Raw genomic sequence first — 18,855 nt, 5'->3', positions numbered from 1 at the left:
CAACCATCGTGCTTCAATTCAACGCCCTGGAAAAATAGCTTGATTCCGGGAGATAGGACAAGGGGAGTCTTATTCACAGGGCGTTAGCAATAGAAGCAATGAAAGAAAAGAGGAAAGCGCATTATATTTGGATTCGACAAGGCAGCAATAATAAAAAAAAGACCCTAACGCCGTTCCGATAAGTATTAAAAAGGGAATCTGCTAGTTAGTCCCTTAACAAAACGACCACACCCAGAAATCTAGAAGATACTGTTGACGATATTAGAGCCAATGGTAGCACCAGCACCAAAGACAGCTATAAAAAACAAAGTTAGCATGTATAAAACCTCATATTCGGGAAGAACATACCAGCATTGCCAAGCTTCTTTCCAAACTTCTTGCCGCCCTCATTAAACTTATTTTTACCATCACTCGGCGCAGATTGTTCACCCTGACTGACTTCCAATGGCATATTACCATAATTAGACGGTGGGGGCGGAGCAACAGCCTTATCATTCAATATATTGACATAACTGCGAGGGAAAATACCCTCCTGGCCAGTGCGTTCATTGCGACCACGCCACCCTAGACAATATTAGAGAAGTACAAAGGGGAAGCTCAGAGGATCAAACATACAGTCGTCGTTCATGTGCTCGATCACTTGCACACGGTCATTTGGCTGGAGAGCCAGATCGCCCGCATCGGTTGGTGCGTATGCGTACAAGGCGGTGGCGAGAGAGAGGATCTGAGGGACATGGGGGTAGGCGGGTGGGGGCGCAGGTGCAGGCGATGGGGCTTGATAGTGATGCTGCGTCTTCTCGTTCAATGACGTATTGGCCATCTGTGTGACTGGGGGCGAGTAAGATGTCGGAGGGGGAGAGTGTTGATAGGTGCGGGTTGCACTGGCGTTGACTGGCGTTGAGCCGCCTGGGAGCGAGCCTGGGCTGGCGAGGGTAGCTGAGATATTATGGAAGATAGCTGCTCGGAGGTAATCACGTTGGCATCGGCTAGGAATTCAAGTTCCTAGTTTTGAAGTCAGTACTCCGCATGCGAGTTGTCAACTGCGGTGGATGGTACGTACAGCTCGAACTACGCGGAGCGATCGGGTGGTCATGGCAGAAGAGAATTCGCTCGCCATATTAGAGAGATCTGTGATGTGTATGTGGACTTGGATTGAAGAGTAGATATTGGATAGGGGATGTAGATGAAAGAGGTTCCGTAGTGAGGCAGTGTTGGGGTTAATGCCAAGACTTTCAGGAACCCATACAAATTATCACATGTTCAAGAAGGAACCACTGCATCATTATCAATTTTCAAAGTATAAGGATAATCAGATTGAAACCCCCATTTTCTTGCTTACTTGATTTATCCAAATATTCCCATTGATAGATCTCTGATTTGTGAGATGAATTTAAGCACACCTATTACTATCAAAATTAAATGATTATTTTAAACCAAGATACTTACACATGTACACCTTGATTTTCAGGCTTTCAACTCTCTCGCGCAATTCTCTCGGATATAATTTCCCTACCAGCCAAGATTCTCAGGAGACGGGGAAATCGGATGGACTACACTCTATATAAGACGATTTCGGGAAGTATAAGTATGGGCTGACCACATGTAGGTATCTATACAATGTCGACATAGGGCTGCACTACTGCAGCCTCACAATTTGAGAATTATAAACGACTCAAAATAAAAGGAATAAAAAATAAAAAATAAAATGGCGCATGAAATAAAAACAACCCCACCTTCCCATTCTAGTATCTCGGCAGTTTAGGGGAAACCTATGAGGTGAAATACCTTGCTTCGTCTCCGGTTTATGTCTTAAATTCCCGAGATCGGGCATCGATTGTTCATCGACTGTTCATCACGGATAATTTTTTTATATTTACCTGTATTCTACCTATGTACGAAATCTAATTTAATCTACCCACGTTTCAATCCATGAACATGTTAATCAAGCGACATCCCTCTTCCTTCTGGTGGAGACTGATTGATAAAAGGAAATTGCATTTTAAATACAGAATACATCGCTGCCAATACAGTATCCACTTTGATAAATATTTTATCAGATCCGTTTTTGATCCGTGGTAAAATTCGAAAGTGGAGACTATCTATACTCATTTCCCATTTCATCCGACCTGATTCCAGTGGGGAAATTCCTGATCAGCTCACTTGTTCGAATATACCTAGGTATTTAATCTACCCCCTGCCACTCCACTACTCCATCTGTTCTCTTTTTCTTCTCATCCCCTCAGTAGAGCCGAGCTGCCTCAAACACCCTACATCGTTCTAGGTCGAGATGGAGCATATTTCCAGAAAGCTTGAGCAGGCCCCTCTGCAAAAGAGAGCACACACTCAGTCCCTCTCATCTTTCGAGGCGTTCCCTTCGACTCCCGCCGATGAATTGCATGATCTGCTCTGTGTAGGCTTTGGTCCGGCTTCCCTCGCCATAAGCATTGCTCTACACGATGCCCTAGACCCAGCACTGAATCCCAATGCCAACACCAGCTTCACTCCAAAGGTATGCTTCCTTGAGCGCCAGAAGAAGTTTTCCTGGCACTCTGGAATGCTGGTTCCCGGCTCGCGCATGCAGATCTCCTTCATCAAGGACCTAGCCACGCTCCGTGACCCACGCAGCAGCTTCACCTTCCTTAATTATCTTCATAACAATAATCGCCTGATCCACTTCACTAATCTGAGCACTTTCCTGCCAGCGCGGATAGAGTTCGAGGACTACATGCGCTGGTGTGCGCAGCGGTTCAACAACGTCGTTTCATACGGCGAGGAGGTTGTGGACGTTCGTCCCGGAAAGACAATTAATAGCGTCGTCGAAGAGTTCGTCGTCCGCTCTCGAAATGTTCTAACGGGCAAGGTCTCTTCGCGGAGAGCGAAGAAGGTCGTTGTTGCTCTCGGCGGTAAGGCTAGGATGCCTCCCGGTTTCCCGGCTGACCAGCGCATCATGCACTCGTCTCAGTACTGCACTACCCTGCCTACCGTTCTGACTGATGAGAACAAGGCTTACAATATCGCCGTCGTCGGAAGTGGGCAGAGTGCCGCCGAGATTTTCCACGACCTGCAACGGCGGTATCCGAAGTCGCGGACGTCTCTAATTCTTCGTGATACAGCCCTGCGTCCCAGTGACGATTCGCCCTTGTAAGTCATTTAACTTCAAATATCCAGAAACAACACTAACTCGGCTCAGCGTGAACGAGATCTTCAACCCAGAGCGCGTGGACAAGTTCTTCAAACTCCCCGCCGAGGAACGCCGCAAGCAAATCGTTATCGAAAAATCCACCAACTACTCCGTTGTCTGCCTCTCTCTGATCGAAGATATCTACAATACAATGTACCTCCAGCGCGTGCAGAGCCCTAACGAAAAGCAATGGCAACACCGGATCCTCCCGGAGCGAGTGATCGGACGAATCGAACACAACGACTCTGCTAGCCGCATGCGCGTGCACGTGAAATCAATCAAAGAAGACCAGCCTGAGGACCGCGAGGTGTTAGACGTGGACGCAGTGATGGTCTGCACTGGCTACGTGCGTGATACGCATGAGCAGATGCTGGAGCCGGTGCGCGGCCTTCGTCCTGCCGGTCAAGGCTCTTGGAGCCCCGGTCGAGACTACCGGGTTTCGCTGGATGCTAGCAAAGTCAGCTCTCATGCTGGGATTTGGCTGCAAGGGTGTAATGAGAAGACCCATGGTTTGAGTGATAGTCTGCTTTCGGTATTGGCCGTGCGTGGCGGCGAAATGGTTAGTTCTATCTTTGGGGAACAGTTGTCTGGAACGGAGGTGCAGGACACCAGAGTCCGTGCTATGCTGTGAGGTTACGGCTTTACATAGATGATCAAACCCTTGGAATGGAGGCAAAATATTATAGTTCACAGATGACATTTTTTAGGTAAGAAGCATTAATTCTATCATTTTGGCAGAAGTTACAAATTTTTGAAGATGTAGGGTAGTGGATTTCTATTTTCCCCCTTTTCCTTGAGTTCCATGTGTTTTTCCACGTATTTTTGGCTGAAAAGTAAACCAAGGTTCTAGCTCTTAGCTTTGGAATATACGCGAAAACCAATCCGACAGAAAAAAAAAAAAAAAAACAGCCCATACCCGTGCCATAACAACGCTGATCATTACCCAAAATGTAGTAATAAAGAGCGGTAAGACCAGTAATATACTGTGTAAGATCCATGCCAAGGAATAAATCAGTTTCAATTCAAGTGGGTCAAGCGTGTGGCGCATCAGATAAAACCCGACTAAATTTTATCTGATCAAATCCTTCAGGCTCCGGACTCGGCTCGAACTGCAATTGGATATTTGATACAAGTTCCAAGTGAGTGGTACGTCTAGGCACACCTAATAATTACTAACTACGGGGCTTGTTGATTTTCTTCCAGGTGGTCTGCTCTCCTGTTGATCACCTGCCGTTTTTGTCTAGCGAATTTGTCCCGGAGAATAATCTAAAGCGTCTCGGTCCCGTGAGTAGGTGTGTGTGTGTGTGTGTGTGTGTGTGTGTGTGTGTGTGGAATGTGTGTGTGTGTGCGTGTGAGTAATTATTCTGGCCCCGATGGCATGTCGTCGCCGAGTATCGGACGTGGCATTTCCACCTATTGAACTCAATTCCAAGCTTAATTCTTCTTTGGACTTGAAAACTCGATAAATACAAACAATTCGTGCAAGTTATTTCATTTAACATTCAAAACTTAGTCAGTAATCAATCAGCAATTTCTCCACTCTCGCTTCGAGTTCCGGGGAAACTTCAATTTCACTCGTTTCCAAACAATACAAATCTACCCGAGCTCAGAAACCCTTGAAGCCCTAACAGCGATGGAATATCTTCACATTCTACCCAGGTAATTCCTGAATATCATCTCCCCAACGTTCCTTCGTAAGAGTCATTGTATAAGGAACCATAAATGCTTTACCAACCTCCTTCCAAAGCTTCTGCACTTCAGCACTAGGTATAAAACCCAGCATATCAGACCAGGTAGCCCTGGCCTGCCACTCACTCACTTCAAAGCGGAAGCTATGCCAACCCAGCCTCGACTGAGATTCGAGATGCAAGACCTGAAGATCTGGCATACACATCGCAGCCTTACCAGCAGCTAAGTACAGGTCATTAAGGAGGTATTCATCCACCTTGGACCGGAAAGCGTTATTGGGACGGTATTCAGTAATTGGACCTTGCTCTCGCAAGAAAGTGTCATTTGGGTCTATAGTGTACCACCACCGGCCATCTGATGTGACTGATGTGTAGTCTACACGGAAATGCGTCATGTTGACCCATTCGGGAATCTCAGGATGGGTATAGGCAGTAGGCGGAGGTGGAGCTCTGAAGATTGCAGGTCCGATGACGACGTCAACTAGGTCGAGCCTAGTAAGATTTTGAGAGTAGAGCCGCAGATAATCGCTGAAGGTATCTTTGCCGTCGATCCTTAGATCTCGCGGCGTTGCCGAGTCGTCTTCGGGAGCTTCGCTTTTGAAACGGAGATAGAGGCTCCGGAGAGAACGGTGGGGCCACAAGGCAAATGACTTGGCAAAACCTAGAAATCTTGTTGGTGAAAACTGTGCATCGAAGTTCGAATGCTCAGTGAGTACTTACTGTATCTATTTTTCAGTCGTTTTTCAATATTCGATCCACTGAACGGAGCCATAGGATGATCCCATCTCTCCATGTCATCAAGATAGAGCTTCATATTCTTTAAATAGGGAACTTTCGATGCAATAATCATAGTAGCACGAGGTTCAATAAGGCGATAAGTGTCGCTCGACAATTCTTCGACAATAAGCGTGCCTATGGCAGGTACTTCCATGCAATTCGTATTGAAATCATCAATTATCTCAAGGAACGATCTATTATACCTACCAGCCTGGAGATCAACTCCATAACGCTCAACTTCAAGTCGTCTTCCCTGTTCGAGATGCGATCCCCAATCAGTTGGAGACTGCGCCTGGATACGAAGAGCAATTCCGATTCGCCGTGGGGGCCACGAAGCCACATTGTTGAAGAGGACCTGCAAGGTCAAGCTGAATGTATGGTTATTGCGCAACTGGTCAATCTTTGTCTCGACCTTCGTGCAGTTCTCACTACTATACGCGTCCAGCTCGACGACTAGGTCAATGTTCTGTATATATGATCTTTGTCGTTCGTCAGCTGTCATATAGAAGAATTCAAGCAGGCGCTGTCGTGTTTTGATGGAAATGGTCTTGAACGTGTATTGCTCTACCACCAACTGCCACTGGCGATTCACCGTCGCATATCGGGCTAGAGAAGTATACTCTTGGATCCTGAATTTGTCTCCAAACTCATCTTCAGGGCCGATAATGTACCGGAAGATTTTGTGAATTAGTTCTGGGGGAGTCGACCGGACATTTCTCCAATTTATTCGAGGGAAAATATATTTTTCGAGGGATGGAGTCTATGAGCTGCTTTAAAGTGGGTGGGAAAGAAGGGACGACTGGGGATCTGGATTCGCAAGTTGATATTTGGGTCAAAGAAAGGAACTCGAGTTTGAGGACGACGTTCAATGAAATTCAAATAAGCTTCCTTTCATTTGAAAGGAATTTTGAAAAGGACCTATGGTTTGGGGTTTGGGCGATTTCTTTGACCTAGAGGTATGATCGAGAATCAACTCCCACCTTCACTTTCACTTTGATAGAGTCATCTGATTGTCCAGGGAGTGGTAAACCTTGAAATTGAATAAGACTTGAGCCATAAAATCTGAATTGGTAACTAAAATGATTCGATCTTTCCACAATCCCAAGCTTTTGCTACTACATAGGATATTTATCAGACCTCATGGTAAACTGTTTTCGAATTGAACAGAATGCTTTCCACGGCCACCTGGATAAATGTTAACTGGGTAAATGTTTACCTTTTTCATGCAAATGCATTCTATTACATCCAGAGATTGAAAGAACAAAGCTACGAATCTGAACCCGGGAGGGTTGAAACTCCCGATATTGAGTCAACTACTGGAGCCGGGCAATCTCGGGAAAACTACGTTAGAATTCCCAGCAGTGCCCCATTTTTGTAAGAGACAAACAGTAAATATATTATAGCAGCGAAAGCTGTCCTTTGTCTACCCTGGTGCACTTCGGTTGACTACCACTGACATATATATCTATGTACGACATACCATACACCGTATGACACAATCTAGTGCGAATCACTTCCCTTGTCCCGGAATAAATCTCACATCAATGAATGTTCTTTTGATTCAAATCTACCACTTTATTGAGTGTACCTCGGTATTGTTGAATGCTAACTGGATCCATGGTGTCGAGCGGCACTTTCCCACTATTGAAACGTCAAAGAAAAAGGCATTCGACCTTGTAAAAATACACCAAACGAGGTAGTATGTACTTGTTCCTTTGCTTAATGATCATGCTATCCTGTTAAGTAATCAGGATTGATCATACGCGGGGTTTGAGCTGTCGCCGGTCAACTTGTAATCTTTTAATTCCAAACCACAAAACATTCACTTGACATTCTTCATCTTTGATTGTCATATCTGAAATGCCCTCTATCCAAATATAGTGGACTGGCCATCCCTGAAGCTCTGAAGGAGGGTGATACAATCGCCTTTGTCTCATAATCCCCACGTCTGAACCATGTCCTAGCAGGCCCCCTCCGACGTGGAGGAGAACACGTAAGTCTCTTGGTTTCAAAGTGCAGACATTCTACACAAAACTTGCAGGTGATGCGAGTATAACCTAGTTGGTCAAAATCCGCCGCGCAGAACCCCATGCAGCGATCAGTAACGACTCGATCAATGCCATAATCTACACGATGGGTGGTGACCATGCAAATGAGATGCTCTCCTTCCTCGACTATGCACTCATAAAATCGTCACCTAAGATCCTCATCGAATATAGCGGCATCACTTGGCTTCATTGGATAATCGCACCTCGCACCTGCGCACATTCTAAGGACCAAGCTTATTGTCTGATTTTCCCAACTTTCAGTCGCCAATGTAGCTCACCATCAATCATTTCCTGAAAGTCCTGAATCATTTCAGTGATGCAGTTGGCCCACTGCCTCGCCCCAATCCATACCCGTGCAATACAACAGTTGCATTGGTAAAAAAATATCCCAGAGAACGCACATGAACTAGCCGAAACGCCATTGTGGCGATGGCTTGTAGTTCAGGCCACCGGCCATCTCTTTAGTGGCTTTGTAGGCCCTGTCGTGCGACTGCAAGGAGCTAAGTATGCTCTAGAGACCTGGAAAGAAAAGATCATGTTTCTAGAGTCCTCGATTGGCGGTGTTGAGCTGTCTCCGTATTCCATCACGAGTTTCCGCAGCAGTACAGTCGATCTCGTACTTTTATAAGCGATGGGCGATACTAGTGGTCTGTCTGTTGGGGGAGTGTGTAAGTATGATTCCAGATTGCGTGATGAGCTCACCATGGTTATTTGTAAGGTTTTTGAGACTATCGTTCAGCGCGAGCTGCCGATCGTTATTAATATTGAATTTGGCTATATTAGTTCTATTTTGACTTTACCCATTGATACACTTGTTAGGTTGAATTCTGAGGCTGATGAATTTGTGATTTTGGAGCTGGGGGTTCAGGCATAGTGGAGTATTCAGACCGAGTTTTGGGCTTTGGTAAGTCTGGCCTCGTTTGAACTGTAGTTAATTTAGGCACGCCCCACCTTGAAAAAGGACGTACATTTATTAGCGCATCCTTTGAAGTCTGTATTCATCATTATGTGGCCCGTGTCCTGGTACCTTGGTGGCTGATATAGCTCTAGTCCCCAGAGTGAACAACATTGGAAAAGCTTAGAACATTGAACTCCAGTGAAATCCATCTTATATACCTTTCAATTACGGTACTAGGTACCCAGGTGTTTGAAATGTCGCATTTCCAAAGTGAGAGCTCCAAAATTAGCTAACCTATACCTAGGTATCAAGGTATAGCAAAGAAAAACTATGGAATGATATGACAGCTATTCATCTAGTAGATGGAAGGTTCCAACTTTGCAACAATAGAAATTGACATTGTCAGCTGCTTTATGCGGTCATAAGAGAAAATCACAATTTTTCGAGTGTTAAAATCAATCATCCTGAATATCTGAAGTCTGGTCTGGGTATTTCCCTGTAGAAAAAAAGAAATAAGACCGTGGCAACTTCACCGGTTCCACCCGCAGGTGAATCGAATACGTATTTATAGTCGGGAACTCCTGCTTAGTTCCTCCTTTCTGGAATGATGAGGCAGCAGTAAAATGTGTGCGAGTTCGGTGCATCTGTTCAATTGGGTGCATGCAATGTTCAGCACCTCTAACGAATGTAGCAATACATCGATTGTCGATATTTGCGAACAGATCATCACAATATGCAGCATGTGAAATCTTCTCTGCGAAGATGCACTAGTTCAGCCAATCCGGAAGGTTCAATTATGGTGGATGGCGGGCAAGAAGCTCGGCGCGGGAACTCATTTCTCTCTGTCAGAGTCTATCTTTCCCAAGACAGGATATAGTGTTGAGTCACCCAGAAGTCATTCATTGGTGAATAAGCTTGAGGGAAGATATAAATCTCGGGTGAGCCAAAGAATGTACAAGACTCCTATCACCCACAATGAAGCCATGAGTTTGTACGTGGAAGACCGCCAAGTGACACGGCGAATGAGTCTTCGGCCATTGGGGCCCTCAATGGGCCCACGGCGAGGAGAGGGGTATGCAAAGGCCTCGTTCATTGGTTCAGAGTTTCTGCGACGAGACATGGCTCAAGGAATCTGGAGGTCAGAGCTTTGAATGATGAGCTCTTGGAGGGGATTAGGGGTTTCAGAGGAAGAAAAAAAAAGAGGGAATTCTGCGCACAAAAGTGAAGCGAGTCCTAACAGGGTCCCACAGTCCCCGAAGGAGCAAGAGAAGCAGCAAGAGCTCGAATAGGGAATCTTGAGTTTCCAAAGCGGATCCACTGACCGTTTGGGCCCACAATTGGCGAATGTGATTTACTCCGGTTGAGATAGGTAGGTATAAAGTACGGACTTTCGATGAAGTACCTGCAGAAGTCATGATCCAAGGATATTAAGGGGAGATAGTGCCTTGGTTGATATGTTCCAGGTCTACGCGCTGACCTCGTCTTAAAGCACAAAAAGAGCGAGGCCATAAGGATTAAGGCTCATTCGCCGAAGTACCTAGGCACAGAACAAAAGTACTAATGAAGGTGTTCGCCCCACTGATTCGGATGAAAGGAGTAGATCCGGGGAGTGCAAACCCTAAGCTATTGATAAATACGGAGCACAGAGGATGCGGAGTATGGACGAATACCTAGGTATGAACAATTTTGAACTACCAAAGAAGCCTGAGCACTTCACATTACCTAGGTAAATTGTATAGTAGGGCTTGTTAAAATAAATGTTATATTTAGGTATATGGCCAAATACCGTGGTTGCTTGCCGGAAATACCCATATCCCCTCGGAGGCTCGGACGAGTTCATTTCCCTCTGGGGTAAAGGCTATAGACCTAATAATCTAAGACCTGGGGCTTAATTCCGGGGATGAATGATCCTCCTATGTACATTTTAATGTTTCTGCATTTTATTTTGTTATTTATTTTGACCGTTATTTATTTTCCATACTTCAAGTCAGATGACATGAACATCGGTGCCTTAAAGATTTCCTCTTTCCGTCCGATCGGACAACCTCGGCAGTCCCGCAACTACTCCCCTTGCACGCGACATCTTCCTCTCCTGCCTTCACCTGAACACACTCCATTGTATTCCAGATTTCTTTCGGCCATTTGGCCTGAATACAATATGTGGAAGCCGTCGGAGCGCTTGATGGAAATCATCACGCATTATGCCAGCTTCCCCGCAACCGGTGTCTCGTTGAGGCAGATGGTCCAGTTTGGTGACCTACCCTCTACTGGTATGCATTGTCGTGAAATAAAATTAGAACGTCTACTCATTCAATCAGGAACTCTTTTCCGTGCTTCACAGTTCCTATCTGAGGAGCTTCCTATCCGCCTGTCGCACCGGGTCCAAGACCTGGGTGAGTTGCCTGATGGACTCAGCGAGATGCCCTCCATTAAGAAAGTCCAGGACTGGTACGCGCAGTCAATCGAGGTATGTATGACCTAGCACGACTTTGATTTCTCTGCTCGGCTCCCTCATGCTCTTCACTTCCACTCATTCACCTGCTTCAGTGACGACTTCTTATGACTCACGAACTCTCCACTCTCCAGGAAATAATAAATCTCCCCCGTCCCTCCCTGACACAAGAAGTCAAAGCCCGTCTGCTGCGACCGAGTCGTAATAATCCAAACTTCTCCAAAATCCTCTCGGAAACAATTCCGAACCCCAGTATCCGCGAAGGTCAGTACCGGTCCTTGCCTTCTTCGATTATCCAGCCCAGCAGCGGAAAAGCCGCTGCGGCTGCAGGACGGCGATACTTTTACCCTTCAGATGACTACGCGGATTGGCCTCCGGAGCTGAACGATTACAATAAAAGATTTGCCAAGACTCTAGAAGGTATCAAGCGACGACATGACGGTGTTGTGACCACTGTCGCACAAGGTATCCTTGAATGGAAGCGGGTGCGGCAGCGCATGCAGATCGACTCGACGATCCAGTCGTTTTTGGATCGCTTCTACATGTCACGAATCGGTATACGAATGTTAATTGGCCAACACATCGCACTCACTCAACAATCAAACGTCAAACATCCTCATTATGTCGGCATAATTTGTACCAAGACCAACGTTAAGGATATCGCACTGGAAGCTATCGATAATGCTCGGTTCGTCTGTGAGGATTACTTCGGTCTGTTTGAGGCGCCCAAGGTGCAGCTGGTCTGCAGGGACGACTTGAACTTCATGTATGTCCCCGGCCACCTGTCGCACATGCTCTTCGAGACCCTTAAAAACTCGCTACGTGCGGTCGTTGAACACCACGGAACCGATCGAGACTCTTATCCAGTAACCAAAGTGATCGTAGCTGAGGGTAAAGAGGACATCACCATCAAGATCTCTGATGAAGGTGGCGGTATCCCCCGATCTGCGATCCCTCTCGTGTGGACCTACATGTACACGACGGTGGAGCAAACCCCGAACCTGGAACCAGACTTTGATCAGAGTGACTTCAAAGCGCCAATGGCCGGTTTCGGCTACGGATTGCCCATCAGTCGGCTCTACTCGCGCTACTTTGGAGGCGACCTCAAACTAATCAGCATGGAGGGGTAGGTCTCATTCCTTCTTTAACAACAGAAAACTGACTAACGCAACTATAGATACGGAACAGATGTCTATCTCCATCTGAACCGCCTCTCATCAAGCTCGGAACCTCTACAATGACAATTACCCGTCACGAGAGACGGCCGGGCCCGGTTCACAACCTCGCACCGCCTGCACCCCTTGTACTTTGAACCGGATCATCAACCCGCGCCATCTCGAGGACTGACGCTAATGAATGCCCAAAGCATGCGCTCCAGAATGCGTAGCCGCGAAGTCTCCGAACGTAAGCAGGTCGGAGACACAGAGAGTATGTTCAACAAAGAGCCACGACGACGAGAGGAAGAGCAGATGTAATTGAATATATCTCGTCTTGATCTGGCTATTGTATGAGTCCGTGTCTACTTATCATCCATTGCAACTGGAATTACGAATGATCACTCAGCAAATGCGGCGTAAGCAATTTTAAAAGCGCGCCTTAGCTCTTTTTTTCGACGAGCACGGATATCTAAAAAAAAATATTATCGTATGCTGAACTTTAGAATGCCTATTTGTTTGAAATACAATCTTCGTGTCTGGAATTCTACTGAATCGAACCCATTTTGACCAATATTCTAGCTATTCGCTCTTGCAGCGGTCGTCCTCAATTTCGGATGTAAGTTCATTCACGACACCAGACCAGCCAATGTAGCGGAATCTTCGTCTTTAGTTCATCAAGTGAGATTTAGTCTGGCTGTTCTTCTCTGCCATATTCTTCAGAATTTCGATTGAATATCTCATCTCCGCTTACTGTCCTAGTTGAAGGGATGGAAGTTCTCGTTCTAGTACTTGTAATCAAACCCCTAAAGTGACATGTCTTGGGATGGAGCATAGGTAGGAGCCACCCAGTGATCGACCTATCACGCTTAGCGAACCACCCTTACTTATAGAAGTGTGGGACGATGATTATAATGACTATGAAGTCCTCTCAAATTTTATTGAGATTTGTGGCTCGCTATTAACATTGCAAGACGATACTATTCTATCCATTCATCAATCTGTAAAGACCTTCCTACTCCAGGAAGCACAAAATGAGCTACTTCCCAGAGGTACAGGAACTAAACACTATACGATTTTCGAGCGTTCCCTCGAAGTCATGTGTAAGACGCTTCGATTTGATATTTTCAATATCAAATCACCTAGAGTCTCTATTAAAGATGTGAGACAAGCCAGTCCAAATCCACTGGCAGCCGCAGAATACGTCTGTGTCTACTGGTCGTCAGATGGAACCCTACTCGCATCAGCATTTGTTGATAGGACAGTCCGAATCTGTGATTCATCCATGGACCAGAGCGTTTCCACTCTTAAGGGGTATGTGGATGAGGTCATCTTGATTTCCTGGTCGCCAGATGGAATAAACTCGTATCAGCGTCCGATGATAAGACATTCAGGATATGAGATCCAGCCATATGCCAGAGTGTGTCAACGCTCGATACCGGCTTCACCAGCTTCGTTCGGCTCGACAAGGTTGATTTAAATCTTTTGTACACAGCTGTTGGTACATTTGATATAGGGTTCCATTTGTTCTATCCCACCTATACCTCATGACTTGATCTCATCGCCTTAGCAATATAAATATGGTTTAAGCGAAGACTTTTCCTAGATAACTTATAGTGGGGCCAACCTCCTATGGTTACCTATCGAGTATAGAACCAGTCGATAATTCTACATTTGCTATATCAGCGACAAATATGGCAATCAGCTATTCATCAATTTATGTTATATTTCTCTCGGTCACTAGTGCAGTAGTCCCATCACTAACCTTCAATTAGTCTATATTACCTCACACTCATGTATCTCTCTTTTGGTCTCTTAAAGAAATAGTCTACACGCTTCCTATTGAATGATTATTGACAGAAAGATGTATTTCAACCGTTAGTCTACCAAATCTTGATAACTCAAGGGATGTAGTTAAGTTCTAGGGTTTCGGAGATCTTATGAGCAGATATGTCCAGTGAATTTCTTGACTGAAGGAACTTGAGAGATACAAAGGTGGCCAGAATTGTCTGGCTTATCTGTATCTGCCAGTAGATAATGACTGCCATGACAAGAAGAATCTACTCTGGAACCACGAAGCTTTGTATAGCGATGTAAAGCTAAATGGAGTTGATATCTCAGCCGATGGCGTCGTTATTTCAAAGTCTGACAAGAATCAGACTTGCAGCTGCAGTCGTGCAGCCACTTCTAGCAAGATGCAACGGGCCTCGTGGTGCACTACCGATGAACAGGTCCTGGCAGGAATATACCACAATTGGGCCGCGTAGGCAGCTTCCGAGATTGGGTGTTTGGCCAAGACAGTACCTTTCCTTAGCCCCTTCAAAACTCATCCCCTTTTACCCGATACTCTGTCTTGTGCAGCTGCCTTTCTCACCACACATGCCGGTTACCAAGGTGCAGTGGCGCGATAGCGTTTGACATTTGCTTAGAATGCTAGAGGTTATGGAATATGCAAGATACAAGCATTTAGATAAGATGTAGGGTACTTGACGGCTTTTTGATAAACTTAGAATTTTAAGAGCTATTTACCTAGGTCATAGTTATAATGTTTTTATATATCTAGGTGTACCGTACAAGTGTAGGTACATATATTTCATACTACATACCTAATGCCCCAAATCCGTTGTTTTTCACAGATTCTGAATCGGATTATTATCTGACACCTAGGTACCTAGGTATCTGTTGAGATATCGAACAACGACACCCCGGTTTAGACCACATCACGAACCCCTGTTCGTAGTGCATCAAGCAACAACCTTGATCAATATGCATACAAATACGATGTCCCGTCTTCACCGGCTCTCCTATCTTAGACGATGGAACACATTCGTCTCAGACAGAAGAGCAACTTGTAAGATAAATAGTTAATCCTTACCATGAATGAAAGGCAGACTTTACAACCACTTTAGAACCACTTTAGAGACACAAGATATTATAGGGGCGTAAGGCGTAAAGCGTAACCTGTAATAGGTATTAGAAGTGGGCGTTAGCCTATCGAATAGCTATTCCACACTTGATACAGGTGTACCGACAGTATCTTTAACCTATCAACCTTGGACCAAGATTGCTTCTAAGGTCGTAGGATGTGCCTTCGCTACCTTGATTATAAGGTGTCTAAAGCGATCTGATTGGTCAGTTTCGAGGTACATAATGATATTGGGCTTTCAATGATATCAGTTCTTCTGCAAGACGTCTCCAATCATCTGTAAATGATAAATATAATGATAAATCTTGATTGACGATCTCAAGCCCAAGTCCATTTTCTATCAGTGGCCTGAAAGATCGGCCTAAACGAATCAAATCCGTCGACATTCCTGTCATCCATGATCTAATACGGAACATCAGTAACCCCGTGGAGGGCAAAAAGGAATCTTTAAAATCATGCACCTAACCTGTGACCTGGGCACCTTCATGCGACCGTCGACCGACTGATATAAGGGCGACTTACTATTGTAAAATCAACAGTTTACGAATCTATGACTTTATGACATAAGGATACTAAAAATGAATAGTTTATACACGTACCATAGATATATTCCTAGCTGTTTTGTGCTGTCGTTCTGAATTTATGTCCTTGATAATTCAAGCTCGTTATACCGAGGACCATAAATGAAAGCTCAAATTGCAGAATTAGCGAATGGAAATTCAGCCCTGGAGGGCACGGCTGTTCTCATCAAGGCCGTAGGGCTCACGGCACTGAAGGGCATTTCTGGCGGATCTTTAGCATATGAGCTGTTATTTGAACCAGAAACCCCTCCTCAACTGTGATGAGTATTCCTTTTTCGTACCTTTTACTTCAACCTCAAAATATATTTCTCTACAATGAGGATCGATGGCAGATTCTTTGAGCATTACTGCCTCGGTACTGGCTGTTATTACCGCTGCCATTAATCGACAAAGTCGCTGTTTATGACGTGGCCCATAAAGATGAAGCTTCTTAGGCTGATATACTAGCTTTCAATAATTTTCTCAAAGTTGTGGACGCTTATATTAAAGCCTTCATTACTTATGTCGATGCTTGTATTGCCAATAATTAACCCTGGAACACTGATGCCGATGCCGATTCCAATTGCAGTTTCCATAGAATACGTCGATGCATATATCAATTCTTCCAACGATCTTGACGCTGCCGACACTTATGTCGAGCCTTGCAATGCTCATATAAAAGATTCAAATCCTCTTGTAAAAGTCCACGGGTTTCCAAAGCTCTTACCTAGGGCTCCAATGTGGCCTCAACTGTATGTATTGAAGCCCGCCTTGCTCGTTCGTACCCACATTCAAACTACCTAGGTACTCGCTGAGCTATCATGGAAATCCCGAAATCATCTGGATACGAGTACCATGATCCAAACTCTTTTGAAACTTCAAGATTCGATCACTGGAATGGAAAATCAGAACGATTGATATAGATGCATTTGACTAACGGAAACATTGCAAAAAAAAGAGTGGAAGAGGCTTATCAGATAAAAAGACAAAAACGGAAGAGTAATATGTTCCAGACAGTATCCAGTCTATATGCAATTTGAGAGGACGAATCCAGTCAAAACAACGCAAGCAATGAATAGAAATCAATCCAAGACAGTCCGCCTGTATGTACAAGATGCATGAATCTGAAATGAATTCCCAACAGTCTTTCAAAAACCAACAATTTGATGCACCCAACGCCGTCTATACCGTCTGGACATCTGGGATAGTTCTCAGTTGGTAATGGAATAGACTCCACACACCCTTCAGGGCCTCGACGCGGTCATTTGCATCAAACAAGTCGTACCACCTCGTGCGCTGAAGTTTCAATACATGCCACGGTTGGCCATCATTTGACTGCTCCTGGGTAGATGGCTTTCCTGAGCTGAGCACATCGATATACCGCTTGTGGACCCGCAGATGCAGTATAGAGATGTGATGGTTGATCGACGAGACCATGTAGATATCGTCGAATGGACTGTCCTTAGCTTTACCGATCTGCATGTATTTCATACGCTTGTCCCAGAGACCCGGACCAGGTTGTAAGATCTTCCATTTCTCGCTACTAGTCATTTTGCGCATGGCGCTCGGTCGACGGTTTAGAGAGGTGACGAAGGGATGTTCATATTTATGCCGTTTAGGCGCGCTCTCGGACGTCCCGGTCAGCGTCGACGCGTCATCTTCGCCGACCATTGAATCAGGTAGAGGCATCCCATGCATGCCTGGCCCTGTAACGAGATCGTCTAGAATTTCATCGTGAGGGGCGCCTCCGAATCGCGCTGTGGTCGTCCACCACTTGCCTTCTCCGGGGCGCTGCTCGGACAAGCCCTCGCGAGCACGTTCCTGTGCGGCTAGCAGCATACCGCCGACCTCGCGGAAAACATCACACATGTCGCCTAGGGCTTCACCGGGCGTATCGTTCTCAGAGCGGAAACTAGTCTCCGGTCGGCATTGCGCGATTAGGACAGGTCCCTCTAGGATCCCGCTGCGGGCGACTTGGCGGTCTCGCGGAGACCGTGCAGCTTGGAATGTTTGTCGCACTGGGAAGAGCAGACTCTTGACCATCAATCGCGGCGCAAGGGGTGGGATGGTCACCTGGCATCCAAATGGCCAAGCTGCCATCTCGATGAATGCTCTGATCGTCTCATCGCGCATATCGTCCGGCATTTCAGACCCAGCGTCGACGCGACGACCTGTGTACACAGATTCTGTCGGGCCATCCACTTCCATCTTGGATTCTATTGTGTCTGGTTGTTCATCTGTATCCATTCCATTCTGATCCTGATCCTGAACCCCCTTGGACTCACCGTCTGTCGGGGTTTGCTTTGGAGATGCCGGTTTCTCGTAGTAGTGGTCCAGTCTCTTATCCCAATACTGAGCCATATGCTCCAAGCCGGCCCAAAACTTCCTGGTTTGCGTGACCCTCACCCTTTCCCGTCCCTCCCGTTGGGGCAAACGGGCCACTTCACGAAACACATCGTCATCGTCTAACACCAATTCACGCTGCAGGATGTCGAAACGTTCTTTCGCGGGGTAAGGGAGGCCATTGCTCATCTGAGGTCTAGGGGCATCCCCAGACTGGGTCTCATCCAACTGCCAAGGTACTGGTGGGAGAGAGCGCGCCTGATCATCTGGGAACATACGGCTCACGTCGACATCGCTTTCGACTTGGAGGTTTAACGGCTTGAAGCGATCGTGGGAGATATCCTGGGGGCTTTTAATGCCAGCCAGGTTGTTTTGGAAATCATGAAGGGTTGAGTCAGCCTCATTCTGGACCGCATCGGGGAGTTTGTATATAGGGAAGTCAAGTGGTGTTGGTTGAGCAGGTGGCTTTCGCTCTTTCTCCGGTTCTGCAGTTGTTGTTGCCACTGTGAGCCCAGCGCCCCAGCCAAACATTATTGAAGTTTAGATGTGGTCTGATTAAACAACATCAATCACAATGACTTGAAAGCAGAGAAACAAAACAGATATGAAAGAACAGAGAAGGAGTATTCTATAGTGTGGAGGGTGAAGGGAAGAAAGAGGAGAAGCAAAGAGGAAGAAGAAGAAGCACCCCGCTCCCGTGTTCTTCTCCCGACTTTCAATCCTTTAAAGAATCTCGTACTTTTTTCAGTACCTTTGCAAACTACACTATTGAATTCAATCCTGGCCTCCCAACTTAATGTCCATCTTACGATTTTCTACTCCGTACTA

General features: G+C 45.8%; 7 protein-coding genes across 7 annotated transcripts; 3 read left to right on the top strand and 4 right to left on the bottom strand.

Moving 5' to 3' along the window:
* Positions 1-239: 239 nt before the first annotated feature.
* On the bottom strand, positions 240-1,117 carry N7495_003201 (SH3 domain-containing protein; the record flags this gene model as incomplete). The annotated part of the gene is made up of 4 exons (XM_057205870.1): positions 240-295; positions 349-564; positions 616-957; positions 1,042-1,117. The coding sequence occupies 4 exons, from the start codon at positions 1,115-1,117 to the stop codon at positions 240-242; spliced, it is 690 nt and encodes a 229-aa protein (XP_057066477.1).
* A 1,170-nt stretch (positions 1,118-2,287) lies between these two features.
* On the top strand, positions 2,288-3,812 carry N7495_003200 (FAD-dependent pyridine nucleotide-disulfide oxidoreductase; the record flags this gene model as incomplete). The annotated part of the gene is made up of 2 exons (XM_057205869.1): positions 2,288-3,141; positions 3,191-3,812. The coding sequence occupies 2 exons, from the start codon at positions 2,288-2,290 to the stop codon at positions 3,810-3,812; spliced, it is 1,476 nt and encodes a 491-aa protein (XP_057066476.1).
* Positions 3,813-4,832: 1,020 nt separating this feature from the next.
* On the bottom strand, positions 4,833-6,148 carry N7495_003199 (uncharacterized protein; the record flags this gene model as incomplete). Its single annotated transcript, XM_057205868.1, has 2 exons — positions 4,833-5,530; positions 5,590-6,148. 2 exons carry the CDS (start codon positions 6,146-6,148, stop codon positions 4,833-4,835), a joined length of 1,257 nt encoding a protein of 418 aa, XP_057066475.1.
* A 1,631-nt stretch (positions 6,149-7,779) lies between these two features.
* On the top strand, positions 7,780-8,322 carry N7495_003198 (uncharacterized protein; the record flags this gene model as incomplete). Its single annotated transcript, XM_057205867.1, is given in 3 exon segments — positions 7,780-7,933; positions 7,993-8,069; positions 8,089-8,322. 3 exon segments carry the CDS (start codon positions 7,780-7,782, stop codon positions 8,320-8,322), a joined length of 465 nt encoding a protein of 154 aa, XP_057066474.1.
* A 1,165-nt stretch (positions 8,323-9,487) lies between these two features.
* N7495_003197 (uncharacterized protein) lies at positions 9,488-9,712 on the bottom strand (the record flags this gene model as incomplete). Its single annotated transcript, XM_057205866.1, has 1 exon — positions 9,488-9,712. One exon carries the CDS (start codon positions 9,710-9,712, stop codon positions 9,488-9,490), a length of 225 nt encoding a protein of 74 aa, XP_057066473.1.
* Positions 9,713-10,750: 1,038 nt separating this feature from the next.
* Positions 10,751-12,519, top strand: N7495_003196 (PDK/BCKDK family protein kinase; the record flags this gene model as incomplete). The annotated part of the gene is made up of 3 exons (XM_057205865.1): positions 10,751-11,059; positions 11,179-12,170; positions 12,303-12,519. 3 exons carry the CDS (start codon positions 10,751-10,753, stop codon positions 12,517-12,519), a joined length of 1,518 nt encoding a protein of 505 aa, XP_057066472.1.
* Positions 12,520-16,866: 4,347 nt separating this feature from the next.
* N7495_003195 (uncharacterized protein) lies at positions 16,867-18,558 on the bottom strand (the record flags this gene model as incomplete). The annotated part of the gene is made up of 1 exon (XM_057205864.1): positions 16,867-18,558. The coding sequence occupies one exon, from the start codon at positions 18,556-18,558 to the stop codon at positions 16,867-16,869; it is 1,692 nt and encodes a 563-aa protein (XP_057066471.1).
* Positions 18,559-18,855: the final 297 nt, after the last annotated feature.

The sequence above is a fragment of the Penicillium taxi genome (genome assembly GCF_028828555.1).
Source record: "Penicillium taxi strain IBT 34144 chromosome Unknown utg000002l_segment0_segment0, whole genome shotgun sequence".
NCBI classification, from domain to species: domain Eukaryota; kingdom Fungi; phylum Ascomycota; class Eurotiomycetes; order Eurotiales; family Aspergillaceae; genus Penicillium; species Penicillium taxi.
The sequence above is the reverse complement of the archived record's forward strand: the minus strand, read 5'-3'. Positions and strand labels throughout refer to the sequence as shown.